Raw genomic sequence first — 16980 nt, forward strand, 5'->3', positions numbered from 1 at the left:
TTGTGACATTAGCATCGATCAGGATTAAAGCTGCTTGATGTAGAATATTTTACTTGATTGCATGGGGGGTTTAACTGTGCATAAAATTTACAGAATGTAGTGTATCATACCATAGGCATCCAAGGTGGAAAGAAATTTTTGAATTTGGTTGGTGATTTCAAAAATATCGGATATTGTGGTGACTATTGTTAGTCGTAATTATTTCAGAGGTTCCGACAGTCTGTGCCGAAACTCTTTGCTGTTGCGAATATTCAAATTCATCTTATGGCTTCAGAGAGCTAATTCAAATTTAACAACATATTCTCATCTCCATCTTTCTCTACTTACTTTTATGTCAATATGAACCTCGAAAAATTGTGTAATGAGTACGCATATCTCTATATCTGGACAATGCGACATGTCATTTTGCAACTCATCTGCATTACCTCTCTTTTACTATGTAATTCTCTGTCGAGTTTAAACTAAGCGCAATCAAAGCACAGCTTTTCATATGGTCTAATGAGACATTTTGTTATGCTTTTCCCAACCCCTCAAACTCCAAACTCCTAATAATGTTTCCCAAGACCAACTCTAGCTTTCCTCTTTAGAAGTATTTCTTGGTTTTCTATTTAAGCTCGACACAGTGTCTAGGGGTTGGGGGATTTTTCCAGTGGTAACCTAAGCCAGTGCTCTAGTGGCCATGCTGAAGCTCATGAGGCAAGTGAATGCTAGCAGTTGCATGCATTGTTTAGCCACATGAGAAAAAACAAGTAGACAATAAGCAGCCCCGAGCAGTGGCTTCTTTTTTTCGTTGTTGGGTATCTGATTGAAACCTCTTCTTAACGTGTAGGTCACTGAGAGTTCTGCCAGATCTCAGTTGCTTCCGAAGGTGGGGAGGGGGAAGCAAGGAGAAAGACTAGACTTTATCTATATCAATGGGTGGGGTGGATCCACTCCCTGTTAGAATAATTACGAGGTATGTGTTAAAGAATTTGTGGACGCGTATAGTAAATTGAGTCCATATGCAGAAGAGCGCCATCTAGCTCTTTGATGTATGAGAAATCACGTTGAATTCGGGAAAACAGTACCCTATTCAGCGACTATGTACATATAAAGTTAATACTTTGTATGATCTTGCATCTATAGTTTGTTTATATGGGTTTGCTTCCTTCTAGCATGTCTGATCTGTTTAATTGTTTCTAATGAAGCTTCGCCTAACCAGCAATTCCTAAGACTGTGATACATGGTGGAGAGTATGTTTAAGAACTCTTTCTTGCTCTCTGGCCTTGGCTTTATTGAGTAATTGTCTAGTGAGCTTATCCATGGCAAGAATGAGAGCATCCATAAAGACCTAAAAGAGGAAGTTATCATCTATGATTTCTAGAGACTTAAAAGAAGGGAGAACATTATTTAGAATATATTACTGTTTTGAACCTTATATAAAAGAAAATTTTAACTCTCTTGATCTCTTTTTTAAACAATGATATATTGTATTTACAATTATGATTATCCCAAAAACAATCATAATTGGTCGACTGGTGAATACAAAACTAGAATGTAATTATCAAAATTCGATCTTTCTCTTTCCTTGAAACTCTTAGTTTCAGTTCAACTTGCTTTTCTAGAAATGTCCCATTAGATTGAATTAATTCATGATCATTGGTAACATTCTAAGATAGCAAATATTGAATAGAAATCTTGAGAATAAGTAAGAGTCATGAGGGCATTTAATTGAGGAACTATTTTCCTCAAGAGTCTCGCACGGTATAAAAGTTGAAATAAAAAATTTTGCCACTCTTATTGATCGTCTTATGCATACGTAATATGAAATACATATTACGATATTAACTCATTTTCTATGGAGCGTATGTCTACACCTTCAATATCGTACAGATGATAGTTCAGACATACCTATGGCGCACATGATAAAATTTCTACTTCTTTATTTCTTTGTTTTTCTATTCCTCGAAACAGGTTTGGAACAGAAATCCGTTTGGTAACGCAATTTGATTTTTCTATTTCTGGAACAAAATTTTATTCCAGAAATAGATTTGAAGTATAAATTAGGAGCTAAAATTTTTAACTTCTCAATTTCTAGCAAGAAATTATTTTTTGTTCTAAAAATTTTGTCATGCGCACTCCTAATGTCTAATTTGAGTTTACGTATATACTTTTTCACAGAATTCATTAGAACTCACATCTGGCATCATAAACAGATAAAGTAAAATATGTGAGTTATTTTACTTTTGGACATAGTAAAGTATTATGTCCTTATTTTAATACTTAGTTAATGTGACATATATATTTGGACATAATAAAGTATTATGTCCTTATTTTAATACTTAATTAATGTGTTATTTAATACTTAATTAATGTGACATATATATTTTAAACTTGAGCTCTCGATTATCACATAGATAATAAGCCTAAAAACCGTTTCATCTCTATCTATCATATAGTAAATAGAGACGATTATCCATGTAAGTGGGCTAATATTTTATCTGTCCGACATACTTTCTCAACTTTATATAATGCATTAAGCATTAAGAGGCATAAACGTCAAATAAAGATCCATAGGCATTAATAATGGAAACACAAATTCATTAAATGTGAATACTTAAGGGAAATTACGGGATAAGTACACTAATGGTGCCATAAGTTGTGTATGGTGCTCACTTTGGTGCTAAAAGTTTCCGTCGGATCACTTAAGTGCAAAAAATTTTGAAAAACGCTCACTTTGGTGTCAACGTCGATCTGATCGGCCAAAAATCCGACGTGGCCTTTTATTTATTAATTAATTTCTTATACTGATGTGGCTTGCCGGAGAGTCTAGTTAGCGTGTAAACCACCAAACGACGTCGTTTGGTGTCTTAAACCCCAAGTCGAAACCCTAAATCCCCAAATCGAGAGAGAGGGAGAGAGAGAGAGAGAGAGAGAGAGGCCATGGCAGCATTGTCTTCTTCCCTGAAGAACAACACCAGCAGAGAGAGAGAGAGAAGCCATGGCGGCATTGTCTTCTTCCCTAAAGAACAACACTAGCAGAGAGAGAGAGAGAGAAGCCATGGCGGCATTGTCTTCTTCCCTAAAGAACAACACTAGCAGAGAGAGAGAGAGAGAGAAGCCATGGCGGTGTTGTCTTCTTCTCCGAAGAACAACACCAGCAAAGAGAGAGAGAGAAGCCATGGTGGCGACATCTTCTTCCCCGAAGAACAACACCAACACTAGCCACTTTCTGAATAGAGTCCAATCCACCATCTCCATCTGCGCCCTCCTTGTTTCCCTCGCACTCCTCGTCTTCTCTATCTCTTTGCACCTTCAACCCCCCTTCTTCCTCCTCCTCCTATTTTCCCATCACTTCTTGGCCGAGCGATGGTGGCCGAGCACGTTGGCCGAGCGACGGTGGCTGAGCACGGTGGCCAAGTGACGGTGGCCGAGCAAGCTAGGTCGGCGAGGATGAACAAAAAAAAAACCCTAATTTCAATTACAAATGAGCTATACGACATCGTTATTCCTAAGCCATCCACATAAGACGGCAAAACGACGTCGTTTAAAGGGTTTATCGATTTTTTTTAAAAAAAAAAATAAAGCCACATAATCAATTTGGCCGGAATTTCTCGCCGGTGGCACCAAAGTGATCGTTTTTTCTCTGATTTGGCATTTAAGTGATCCGACGGAAACTTTTGGCACCAAAGTGAGCGCCGTACACAACTTATGGCACTATTAGTGTACTTATCTCGGGAATATTCAGTACATTAGCCTCTACGTAGTTCTAGAGATTTCACATGGCCACATAACGCATATCTAAGTATTGGCTTTGTCATAGGATTTGCTACCATTCTATACGCAGATATGTACTGTAAGTTCACATTTTTTCATGCAATAATATTTTTGACAAAATTATACTTGGTATCTATATGTTTGGTTTTGTCATGATATTTTAGATCTTTGGTGTACGCTATTGCTGCTTGGCTATCATAGTTAACCAACAATAAGTCTGCAACATTCTCAATAACATTTAAATGATCCAAAAATCTCTTAAGCCAAACACCTTCTTATATTGTTGCTGATAATGCCATGAATTCAGCTTACATCGTAGATAAGGCTATACACGTTTATTTCTTACTGCTCCATGATATGGTGCTATTAGTAGATTTCTTTTAATCTAAATGTCCTCCCTAATCAGCATTTGAATAGCCTTCAAGTTGCAGATCTTTTCCTTGGTAACACATCGTATAATCAACAGTTCTCTTAAGATACCTTAGTATACCTTAGTATACTTTTGACGACTTTCTAATGTGTTTGACCTGGATTGGATTGATATCTACTTACCATTCCAACTGCAAAACATATGTCGGGTCTTGTACATATCATAGCGTACATTAAGCTTCCAACAACATTAGCATAAGGAACATGTTGCATTTGTTCATTCTCTTATGGAGTATTTGGACACATTCTATGGCTTAATCATTCATCTTTTGCAATAGGAGTATTATCTTGCATACAAAATCATTCAAGAACCTTATTTATGTATGTTTCTTGCGAAAGAGATACTGATCTCTTCGAGCGATCTCTTGAAATTTTAACTCCTAGAATGTATGTAGCCTCACCCATGTCTTTCATCTCAAAGTTGGAAGATAACAAACTCTTGACAGTATTAATAAACTCCATATTACTTCTGGCAATTAGTATATCATCAACATTTAATGATATGATCACAAATTGATCTTTGGATCTTTTGATATATATATAATGATCCTCATCAATCATTGAAAAATCATATACCATTATGGTATTATAAAAACGTATAGCATTGTCCTGACGATTGCTTAAGCTCATCTATCGATTTCAGAAGTCGACATACCTTTTCTTCTTGGCCTTTCATAATGAAACCAACGTGTTATTCCATATATATTTATTCATCTAATTTTCCATTGAGAAAATCAATATTTACATCCATTTGATGTAACTCAAGATCCATACTAGCTACTATTATCAGAATAATGCGAATCGAGATAAATCTTACTACAGGAAAAATGTTTTCTCATAATCAGTTCATTCCTGTTGATTATACTCCTTCGCCATAAGACGAGTTTTATATATTTCTATTGAGCCATCAAATTTACGCTTTATTCCCAATGGCTTTGCATTATTTTGAAAGATCAATCAGTTTCCAAACATGGTTTGACTTCATTGACTCCATTTATTCTTCCATTGCATGCATCCATTTTTCCTTACTAGAGCAATTTAGAGCATCATTTACATTTATTGGCTTATAATTATCTTGTGGAGCAACCATAAAAGTTTCCACTTCAATGTCAAAATGTTGATGGGGAATACTTTTGCGACTTGTTCGCCGTATGGGAGATTGTACACTTTGCACATCATTCCCCATTATGCTGCCACTTGGATTAGATAATAACAATATTGTCTCATCATGTGGTTGTAATTGAGAGTAGGTTGAATTAAATTAATCACTTCTTATGTTACTCCCATTTGGACGAACTCTACTAAGTTTATTATCTTGATCTAGGGTTTCAAATAGGGAATAATCCTCATCTATTTCTCCATTCTTAAGAAATTCATTATCTAAGAATGTGACATCCCGTGATTCGAATTCAGTTTTACTTCTACTTTCCCGCTCACCTATAAACACGTACCCTTTCGAATGTTCTAAGTATCTTATGAAAATACTCTTCTTGCCTCTAAGACTTAATTTCCTAAACTTGTGAGAGGGTTCATGAATATAGGCAGCACAACCCCACGGTTTAAGAAAATTTAAGTATGGTTTTCTACATATCCATAACTCATTTGGAGTGAAAGTAACTAATTTGAAGGGCATATGGTTAAGTATATAGACAACATTTAATAAAACATTACTCCAAAAGGTGATAGGTAAGTTAGCATGCGCCATCATGGACCTAACCATTTCTAGTAGGGTTTTATTTTTTCTTTCCGCAACACCATTTTGTTGAAGAGTGTAGGGAATAGACAAGTGTCTTTCTATTCTTTTTTCATCACATAAATTTCTGAATTCATCAGATAAATATTCTCGACCTCAATCGGATCTCAATACTTTTATTTTCTTATCTAATTGATTTTCTATCAAGCTTATAAACTTTTTGAAACAACTTAATGCTTCAGATTTATGAGAAATCAAATAGATATATCTGAATCAAGTATAATCATCTATAAATGTGATGAAATAAATAGCCCAATGCATTCCCCTTACATTCATTAAACCACAGATGTCAGAATTGATTAATTGCAAAGGAAATTAAGCTCTTTTACATTTTCCAAATTGTTTTCTTATTGTTTTCCTTGCTAGGCAATACTCATATATTGACAAATCGACTTTTTCAATATTGTCTAACAAGCCCTCTTTGGCTAGCCTATTCATACGTTGTTGGACAATATGATCAAGTCTAGCATGCCATACATTTACATCATTATCATATGAATTAAAAGATGTGAAAATGGAATAACAAACATTGACATTACCACAGTCAATATTCAATACGATAAAACCATCTAGAAAATAACCATAACCATAGTAGTTTTTATTCAAATACAAATCCATATCACTATTATGGAAGTTCAAACTAAAACCATACTTTACCAACACTAAAACAGATACTAAATTTCGACGAATCTCCGGAGCATATAATACATCATGTAGGAGCAAAGTGTGTCCACCATGCATGTTTAATTGATAGGTGCCAATTCATTTCATTTCGGCTCTTGAGTTATTTCCTATATAGATCCATTTAGTTCCAGTCGATACTCGTTGAAATTCCACGAAGGATTCTCTATCCTTCGCTACATGGTCTGTTGCTTTTGAATTTACAGTCCACACAAAGGATTAGATTCAATTAAGAATACATAACTTGACACATAAGTAAAATTCTTAAGAGTATAAGAGGTGTCTATCTTCTTTGGCTCACAATAGTGACCCTTCTGGCACAGTTATAATATTTCACTCTTGAAATTATCTTCACTCAATGGCATTTTCCTCTCTTATGTTAGTTAACTCTTAGTTTCTTGCTAGTAGGACTTGATCCTTTGCATTTCTACCTTTTGAACGAATCAATGCGCTTGCCCTTAGAGCTCAAAGCCCCTTCTGAGCTAGAACAGCACAGCAAATGCCTTTGGGCGGTTCTCTGCTAGCTCAAAGTAACGCACAACATCCTCAAGTTCTTCCATAACATGGTTAGAAGCTTTTAGTGCCTTTTGCTTTTCAAGCACATATTGACTTTTCATATTTAATATTTCACAATTTTCGCCATTCAAATTTTCTTCTTTGTTCAACTCAGCAATTATGCTCTTAGTTGCTGAAGCCATTGGATTTAAACATATCAGACACATATGCACGGATTTTTAATGCCTATCATTTATGCATCAATTTTGCATAAACTTATCATATTAATGAATAATTTCAAATAAGGTTTCAGAATTAAAATGTCACTATGTTTCCAACCATCATTCAAAATCCTAGCTTGAAATTATTATTAACATAATCTTCTATGCAAAATAAGTTATTTGAAGCTATAAAAACTTTTATGAACTACCCACAACAATTAATAACAACATAAACAATTGATATTGGACATCCATTAATGATAGAATAATAATATTTTAATATAATGTAACTAATACATTAATTGCTACAACGACATCAACTAAGTAGAAAATATTTACATAAGATATCCATTAAAACATACTAATAAAAACCACTAGAAATAGCTAACACCAAGTCAACCTACGAAAATGAAAAGAATCTTTTAATTTCTTCAAATTATCCTCTATAAAATCTTTAGGCACATTCGGCAACCACGAAAAAACAGACGGATATCCCTTAGGAGTTCTCTTTCGCACATTCATCCCCCACCGGATTGAAATCATTCTTTGGGTCACAGTCTTTATAACTTCAATCCGATAATATTCATCTATAAAAGCCATTACAAGCTTTTTATATTTATGAACTCTGTTGATCTCTCATAGACGATTCAACACTCCTTGCCATTCTAGTGGAAGAGTGTTCATGGAGAATTGCACCATCTCAAAAGTTGGCATGAGATAACCCTTTTAGATGATTTCTTGTATCATCTGATTGACCCTAACCACATGTGACACTATATCTCCGTCAGTCCATCGATAATTAGCTAATTCTATTTTTAGCCTTTCAAGTATTGCCTTTTCTTCATTTGTTCTCAGAAATATAGGCCTACGTACAAAACGTATCATAATTTCTACAACAAATGCAGAACAAAAGGGATTACTTATAATCCACAACGAACAAAATGGAAAAACATAATTTTCCTCCTTTTTGTTTTTTTTTTTCGATCAATGGTGGTCAACTCCAGTCAACGGGCAACTAATGACTGGGTCGGGTTAACAAGTCAATGGGTCAGGTCAACGGGTTAGCGGATATGGGTCGGGTCAAATGGGTCAATTTGACTGACCCGACTAGTGACGTCATCGTGACGTCACCTCACGTGCCCTACGAGTGCGTGGACAACTGTTGGCTGATGTCACGATGACGTCAGCTAGCATGTGTGCGCACATGCAAGCAATTGCCACACGCTTGCCATGCACACGCGTGCGGTTTGCCCCACTAGTGTGTGTGTTGCAGACGCCTAGGAACTGCCTTGATGCGTGTGTTACACGCACCGACGACGCCGAATCTTCTGGCCGCGTGTGGCAACGCATTCGGTGGCCCCTTGCGGCGGGCCACCTGTCATTTTTCTCGTCTCAACGAGAACTATGACCTTGCACTATCAAGAACGAGTTTTGATTTATGAAAAATAAAAAAAGGGGGTGTGAATAATACGGGTGTCGGGATTTCCGTCCTCGAGCAACCGACAGCGGCATTTCATGAAATTTCAACAAAAAAACAATTTATAAATATCAACACTAATCAGGAAACATGAACAACATCGCCCTGATACCAATGTTGAGAAACATATTCCCAAAAACGATCCGATACTCAATTGAACACAGAAAACGAGCGCGGAAAATGTGCACAGAATAATATGTTACACCGATCATAAGGTATATTATGGAGTCGAACATACCTTGTTTTTCATAGATTAAACATCATCGTAGTTTTATGAGGAATTCTTGAAGACCTGATTCCGTTCGTGAAGAGGAGCGCACTGTCTCTTGGGAAAAACTAAGAGAACGTTGAACAGAGAAAAATGTATTCTCTCTTCTTTTTTTCAAAAGCGTAACTCAGATAACGTAACTATTTAGATTACATAACTCTTCAGATTACGTAACTGCTCAGATAATCCAACTATTCTGATAATTTCCCCATTTTTTTATTTTATTTTACCATAACTGCACTCTTCTATGGGCCCTTTATTTACGGGTCGAGTTTTAGCTCAACGGCGGGCTTAAATAAGCCCATTGAACATAAAAACCCATCACCCGTAATCTAAAACAGTTAAGAGGGAAAATTACATTTCATACGGCATGCGTTTGTACAGTTCGGGGGGTAGCCTAGGCGTGGCCACGGCTTGCACAGGCGTCGACATGTACGTGACCAGCCCGGGGTTCTCGGACATGTCGATCTCCTCCGGCTTTGTCCCTTGCGGCGGAGTCCAGACGAAATGGTGCAGCAGGTGGCCCAGCATGGACGTGACCAGGTTGATCCCGAGCTGTGCGCCGGGGCACATCTGCCTGCCCGCGCCGAACGGGAGCAGCCTGAAGTCGTGGCCCTTCATGTCCACATCTTCCTCGAGGAACCGCTCGGGCCTGAACTCGAGCGGGCTATTCCAGACGGCCGGGTCGCAGGCGATGGCCCACACATTCACGTGGACGTTCGACTCCTTGGGGATGTCGTAGCTGCCGATCTTGACGTGGGAGTTGGACCGGTGGGGGAGCATCAGCGGGGTCGGAGGGTGCAGCCGGAGCGCTTCCTTAACAATGCACTGGAGGTAAGGGAGGTTCGAGAAGTCGGACTCAGTCACCACACGCTCGAACCCGACGACCCGGTCGAGCTCCTCTTGGGCCTTCTGTTGAACCCTCGGGTTCTTGATCAGCTCGGCCATTGCCCACTCCACTGAAATAACAGTAGTGTCCATGCCTGCTGTGATCATGTCCTGCATATGGTATGGACCATGGAGTCGGTTCCAATGCCAAGGAAATTCCTAGAATCTGCAGTAGACCATTTGGTTTCGGGACTAAACCAGGTGTCCAGAGCCGGTCGTTAAACTTACCCAGAGGAGTCCTATGATGTTATCTTCGCTGAGGTCGTATTTGTCCTTGAGGGTGAGCAGGGCGTCGACGAAATGCTGCTTGGCCCCGCTCTTCTGGCGGGCTACCGTGTGCTCCTCCATGATGGCCCGGGTGAGGCGGTCCCTCCTCGCGCTGTGCTTGGCGAACGCCTTTTCCTCCATCGGGTATATCCAGCAGAGCCACGGGATGAACTCTGCCATGACGAGCGATGCGCCAAGCTTCAGCCCGTCTGACACGATCGCCTTGAACTCGAGGCCCTGCCCTTCTATCACGCCCTCGGCGTTCATGAACCTCTTCCCGAACACCAGCCTCGTTATGTTGTTTAAGGCAACCGCCCCCAGGTACTTCCTCACCAGCAGGGTCTTCCCCGAATTATCTGCACTCACATGGCAAATCGTTCTGGTCTTAACACTGCTGATTCGACTCGGAATCATTTACCATATCAAGCATAGTAACTTAAAGCAGAAAAAGCAGCCGAGTTTCCCAAGAATAACGTGTTCAATGCGCTAACGTTGTTCAAGAAGAAGCTAAAAGCAATCCTTATTTCCACCAAAACACCCCGAAACGTTAGGTTGAAACGAGAACAGGACGAACATGGCCCTCGACGTGGCCAGGTCATGAGTACTACGCATCCACATCATGACTTTGCTTTCAAAGGAGAAGCAAAGAGGGAGTAATCTCAAATCTCGTGGCATCATTAATGGAAGAGAGAGAACAAAATCTCTGGGAGCTGCATAAATGTCTACCGAGTAATTTACTACCGATAGTCAACCCATTATTGTTCAACTTAACCCTCGAACAGGCTCACAAAACAACAAAATCTCCGCAAACCCATCATCCAAAAGCGCCGAATGTCAGCATCTAACAGGGTCATTGCACCAAAACAAGAAAGCGAAACATGCGCATAAGAGGCTATCAATAGCAAAGTAATCCTAATCTATACTCGTACCTCTCCCATACCAACCCATCCGAGAAAAACCAAATTGATTATCGAACCGATCACGCCAAACCAATCAAGTCACTGAAGGAACGAGCATGTAGCAACGGTTTTCCAAATTAAGATTTCGAAATTTAGAGAACGGAGAGGAAGATGGGGCTTACTTTAATGCAATAAAAGGATGCTAAAATACCCATGCAACAATTTGTAACGAACATAAATTAATTGCAAGTAATTTGAAAATTCTAAAACTTTTTCATGTATAAATCCTAAAATTTCAAATTTAAAATTCTCTCTCAATTCTCAATGAAATTATGCAAATTATATATGGTTGGAAAGACCTCAACATGTAGAACAAAAGCCTTGTGGTTTCAAGATCAATCGAGCAAAAAATCCACATGAAAAAGTAATGCCCATATTCTTGGGTTCTACAATCATATATGATTAGCTTTGATACCACATGTAGAAAGTTATTCACATAAACAACTAATCAATCAAGAAGAAACAGATGTATATATGATTGTAAAACACCAAGATCAATAAACATAACGGAATTAAAGCGTACCTGTATGAGCCATTGCTTCACTTGAAGAAAAATAGATCAATATGATATCAGTGATCTATCGAATGCCAGATCTTCCTCTCTATGACCTATTTCAGTACAACAACTTTCAATGTGATTAAAGCAACTAATAGGTATAACTTACCATTTTTTAGGTTAGAGAGGGGACCTAACAAACCCTAATTAACAGCGTGTCAATTGGGCTCTTCCCATTACGGGCTTCAGTCAAACACAATTGCCTACACTTTGCTGCTCAACTAGGCCCGCTATCAATAGATGCCAATACTCAATTTAATCATATCACTGTAGGGTTCAACAAATATTGGAATATCCATTAACCCGATTATTTAAAATAAAAAATTAATTAATTAATGTAAGCCCATATTATAGAAAATTTCCAACATTAAATTCATTCATAAAAAGAGAAGTTGGCAGAAATTGACTTTGTGTACATGGACCAAGCATTCAATCTTCCCTATCACCTAATGTAAACAATCTCGTGTTACCTGAGATCTAGTAGGCATTCGCGCATTCTGATTTTGTGCCAATTGCTGGGAAATGGAGAAATCCGAGTTTTCTTTTATCCTAACACTAAAGTCAATGTCTTGACGACCAATTCCTTCTCTCTTTTTTTCTTTTCAAATCATGTCAGGTTGGTGATTGGTGGTGGCAATCAACTCTTTAATAGTCACATTCATTGAAGAAGGCCCCTATATTAAAATAACGGTCCACCCCTTCCTCTTTTTGTAAAATTTATTGATAACAAATTCGAATTAAATCGTGGCTAATAAAGAAAAAATTTTCATTTCAAATATATTGATGAAAATTTTTACTTTAAAAATGATGAAAATTGATCATTTGGGTGGATAATGCTTTTTCTCCCCCAAATACTTGTTGACAAGAGAACTGCAATACTCAAAGCTGTGACGCGAAGTACGTACCCTATGAACCTCGTTTCTGGCACCCATTCGAGGTTGATTTTGTCAGATCTGGCCGACCAAATGACTTAAACCTTTTAATATGCTACGACCGGAGAAGAGAAACGGTAAAAGGGCAAAACCATCTCGGGATGGAAAGGGTCCCGTCATTCATGTACTAAACTTTTCTTGATCATGAGAAACCTCATTTTTGCATCGGCAAACGTCGACTTCAACGAGGAGGAAAATCTACCCCTTCGCGCCACTATTTTTTGGACCGAACGAGCGGCTGTTCTATCCGTAAACAGATTTACGACTTAGACCTCAACTTAGAATCCATTAAGACTCGTATAGAAAATCATTTTGAAGAGCGCGGCGTGATGGGTTTCTGCCGTCGTTTGGACGTTGTTCATTTGTTTCAATACAGTTTTTCGCATTACTCACGTTCAAGTTCGGTAGATCAGTCTTCTCTTTGATGCAGAACGGAAGAAAGAAGGCTGCGAATGCCAAAAAAAAAAGGAGGAGAAGTTACCAAGGCTGGTGCAATCCTTGAAGATGGACTCGACCATGGCGGTGACCTCGTCCTCCCGGATGGGGCGGAGGGCCTCGAGCCGCTTGGGGGTGAAGAGCTCTAGGGTGCACACCTTCCTGACCTTCACGTAGTGGGGGCCGTAGTCGGCCCATATGAGGTCCTGTCCGTCCCTGCTGAACTTGGCGGCCGACCGGTACCGGTGCCGGTCCGCCAGCTGCTGGTCGTGCTCCTTGAGCACCTCCTTGGCCAGCTCCGAGCTTGACACGACCACGTTCAGGGCGGAACCGAACCAGACCGATATGATGGGTCCGTAGGCCTGGGACCACTCCGCGAAGCACCGGAACCGCACGGACTTGATGTCGTAGAGGTTGCCGACCACCGGCCATGCCCGTGGCCCCGGCGGGAGCTTGAACCGGAGCCGCTGGTAGAGCTGGTGGGCGAGGAGGAGGAGCAGGAGGACGGGGATGGAGAGGAGGATCAGTGGGAGAGCCATTGGCGTGGGATCTCTCTCTGGGGTGGAGAGGCGAGAAGAGATGATGGTTGGATCGTAGGAGGGAGGTCGATGATATATAGAATGGGACGCCTGGCAAAATACGAGGGAGGGAGTTGGTGAATTGGTTATATGTTATGCTGCTTTATTTTTTCTTTCTTTGCCTTCTTGATGATTAGGCCGAAATCACTTTTAACATTGGAAGAATGTGATATCACTTGCTGCTGTTCAATTCATTTTTATTTTTTTAACAAATACTGGGTATGCATGTTCTCTCGACGTGGTCTTGGTGCAAAAAATTCCTTTTGCTTACTTTGTTTTTTTAAAATACTAAAATGATAACCGGCTTTGCACCCAAATCAAAACTCATTAGACCCAACCCAAATCACAAAAGAAAAATTTGAATTTAAATTATCTTGGGTATTTCAAATAAATTTACTTTTGATAATCTAATTACATCTTTTTACCAAAAATCCTGAAACTTGTCATAAAAGTATAATCGAGTTTTAAAATTTTCAAAAAATATATTAAATTCTAAGCTTGTCAGATTGGTGCAAATAAGTTATTTTTATTAATTCTGTCAATTTGACCAATAGAAAATACGGCATTTCTTTTTAAAATTATTTTTGCCCTCTTACGTTGCAATGATGTGACTAAGATTTAGGGACCACATCACATGAATTAAAAGTTCATGAGCAATATCACACGTTAAATTAAAATTCATGAACCATTTACATTGTGGTCCCAAAAATTTAATTCCGGTGGGCTATCTTCTAGAGGTGCGGCCGGTGGGTGGAGAAGGGCGAGCCACTTTCCGAGTAAGACAGCAACTGGGGGACAAAGGTTGGTGAGACCGCATTGTATTCTCATACTTCCCCATATGGCAATGCAGAAATTAGTCAGAATAATAATAATAATAATAATAATAATAATAATAATAATAATAATAATAATAATAATAATAATAATAATAATAATAATAATAATAATAATAATAATAATAATAATAATAATAATAATAATAATAATAATAATAATAAAGAAAATAAAATGACCATTAGGAATAGACACCGGACGCCTGAGTAAGGGAATATCAAAAGTTATGAAAGTGATACTTAAGCCAAAATCGGAGAAATGGATTACTTTAGTGCTAATCCGACCAAAATGCTGATATGTTAATTTTCTGGTGAAGCGAGTGCAAAATGACGTCGTTTTGGTGCGACGTTGTAAAAAATTAATATAAAAATTAATTAAATTAAATTTATTTAAAACATTTAAAAATTAAAATTATAAAATTTAAAAAAAAATATAAAATTATAAAAAAATGGAGGCGGCGAGGGAAGAGGGGCCGGCGGCGCAGGAGGTGGTGGCCCTTGGCTCGGCTAGGCGAGGGCCGTGACCCTCGCGTTGATCGAGGCGAGGGCTCGCGGGCCCTTGCCACTGGTCGGTCGAGGTCACCGGTCGTCGGCCCTTTCCGGCGGCGGTGGGAGCCCTCAGCCGCCTCTCCCCCTCTTTTTATTTTAGTTTTTAAATTTTAAATTTTAAATTTTTTAAATATTTGTATTTATATTTTAAAATGTTTTTAAAAAATAGTTTTAAATTTAATTTAATTAATTTTTATATTAATTTTTTATTACGTCGCACCAAAACGACATCGTTTTTGTATTGTTTGACCACGTCGTATGCAAAATAACACCATTTTGCACTTACTTCGACGGAAATTGTGCACGTAAGCATTTTGGCCGGATTTTAGCCGGATTAGCACTTAAATGATTCATTTCTCTCCGATTTTGGCACTTAAGTGTCACTTTTGTAACTTTTGGCACTTAAGGGCGCGTTTGGTTGTGTTTGTTTAAAAATTGTTCCAGTGGGAACGAAATAGAAAAAGTATTTCTGTTCCGGGGAACAATTTTTGAACAAAAATACGCGTTTGGTAAACTTGTTCCGGGAATAAAAATAAACAGAAACATGTTTGGTAAATTTGGATAATTTTTTTATTTCTTTTATTTTTTCTATTTTTTTCTTATTTTTCCTTTTTTTCTTTTTTTCTTTTTCATTTTTTTTTTTTCTTCTTTTGGCGGTCGCCGGCCAAGGCCTTGGCCGGCGACCGGCCGGCCGAGGGCCGAGCTCGCCCGGCCGGCGGGCGAGGCGCGGCTCGCCGGGCCACCGCCGGCGAGGCCGAGGCTCGCCGCCGGGCGGCTCGGCCCGCCGGGCGAGCTCGAGGCCGGATCGGGCGAGATCGAGCTCGCCCGAGCCGGCGCGAGGTCGGCCTCGCCTTGATCCGGCGAGGCCGAGCTTGCCCAGCCGGCGCGAGGTCGGCCTCGCCATGGCCGGGCGAGCTCGAGCTCGCCAGATCCGGCGAGGCCGACCTCGCCCCCGGCCGGCGAGCCTCGGCCTCGCCGAGCCACCCGCCCAGTCGGCGTCGCGGGCGGTGGCTCGGCGAGGCCGAGGCTCGCCGGCCGCCGGGCGAGGTCGGCCTCGCTCGCGGATCCGGGCGAGCTCGAGCTCGCCTGCCCATGGCGAGGCCGACCCTCGCCCGGCCTACGGCGAGCGTCGGCCGAGCTGGGGTCGGCCTCGGCCTCGCCGGGGCCGGGAGCCTCGCCGTGGGCGGGCGAGGCCGCGGCCCTCGTCGGCCGGTCGCCGGCCGTGGCCGAGGCCGGCGACCGGCCTCGGCCATGAAAGAAGAACAAGAAAATAAAAGAAAAAAAAAAAAAAAGTGTTTCGATTTGTGTTCAGAAACAAGAAACACAAAATTTGTGTTTCTTGTTTGCATTTTTTTTTGTTCCTGGGAACAAAAAGAACAAAAAAGGAAAGAAACGCACACAAACGCGTTTTTGTTCCTTTTTTGTTCCCAGGAACAAAAAAACAGAAAAACTGTTTAAAAACAAAAAAAAGAAACGCAAACAAACGGGGCCTAAGTGTCCATTTGTGCCAATTTTTGACATTTGAATTTTTTTGGTGACTTGGGAACCTTGAGCACGAGTTGCGTAAACTTGGGGCGAACCGAGCCCACCCACCGACCCGGCTGCGGGTGAGTCGCACAAGCGAACGCAGGGATTTGAACTCGCTCCCTACCGGTAGAGCGATTGAGCGCAAACCACGCGACCACTAATGGGGTGGGTACTTAAAGTGTACTTTTGCCGTTAGGAATATTCACGAATTAACTCATATACCTGTTAGCCTCCGAACATCATCTCGCATTTAATCACCGTTCAATTTGTTTTGCCACAAATACCTGAGCTGAGAAAAAAAGAAGCCGAAATAGTATTCCTTGCGCATGCATATTTGGCGAAAAACGTGGATGGCTCCAATTCGTCCTTGTGAATG

At 40.0% G+C, this 16980-nt stretch overlaps 1 protein-coding gene across 2 annotated transcripts; it reads right to left on the minus strand.

Moving 5' to 3' along the window:
• Window positions 1-9274: 9274 nt before the first annotated feature.
• Window positions 9275-13739, minus strand: LOC104443712 (cytochrome P450 98A2-like). 2 transcript variants are annotated; one of them, XM_039307618.1, is made up of 4 exons: window positions 13164-13739; window positions 11718-11732; window positions 10197-10591; window positions 9275-10079 (listed from the first exon to the last, which is right to left on the minus strand). In XM_039307618.1, exons 1-4 carry the CDS (start codon window positions 13654-13656, stop codon window positions 9435-9437), a joined length of 1548 nt encoding a protein of 515 aa, XP_039163552.1. In that variant the 5' UTR covers window positions 13657-13739; the 3' UTR covers window positions 9275-9434. The 2 variants fall into 2 exon arrangements, with proteins under 2 accessions (XP_039163552.1, XP_039163556.1); XM_039307622.1 differs by lacking the exon at window positions 11718-11732.
• Window positions 13740-16980: the final 3241 nt, after the last annotated feature.

This window comes from Eucalyptus grandis, chromosome 1 (genome assembly GCF_016545825.1).
Source record: "Eucalyptus grandis isolate ANBG69807.140 chromosome 1, ASM1654582v1, whole genome shotgun sequence".
NCBI lineage: Eukaryota > Viridiplantae > Streptophyta > Magnoliopsida > Myrtales > Myrtaceae > Eucalyptus > Eucalyptus grandis.

Bases quoted from the DNA above. Each gene is read 5' to 3' on its own strand.
- LOC104443712 (XM_039307618.1), bottom strand. From the start codon at position 13,656: ATGGCTCTCCCACTGATCCTCCTCTCCATCCCCGTCCTCCTGCTCCTC. The intron at 10,080-10,196 runs GTAAGTTTAACG...TACCATATGCAG, and splicing joins ACATCATAGGACTCCTCTGG to GACATGATCACAGCAGGCAT.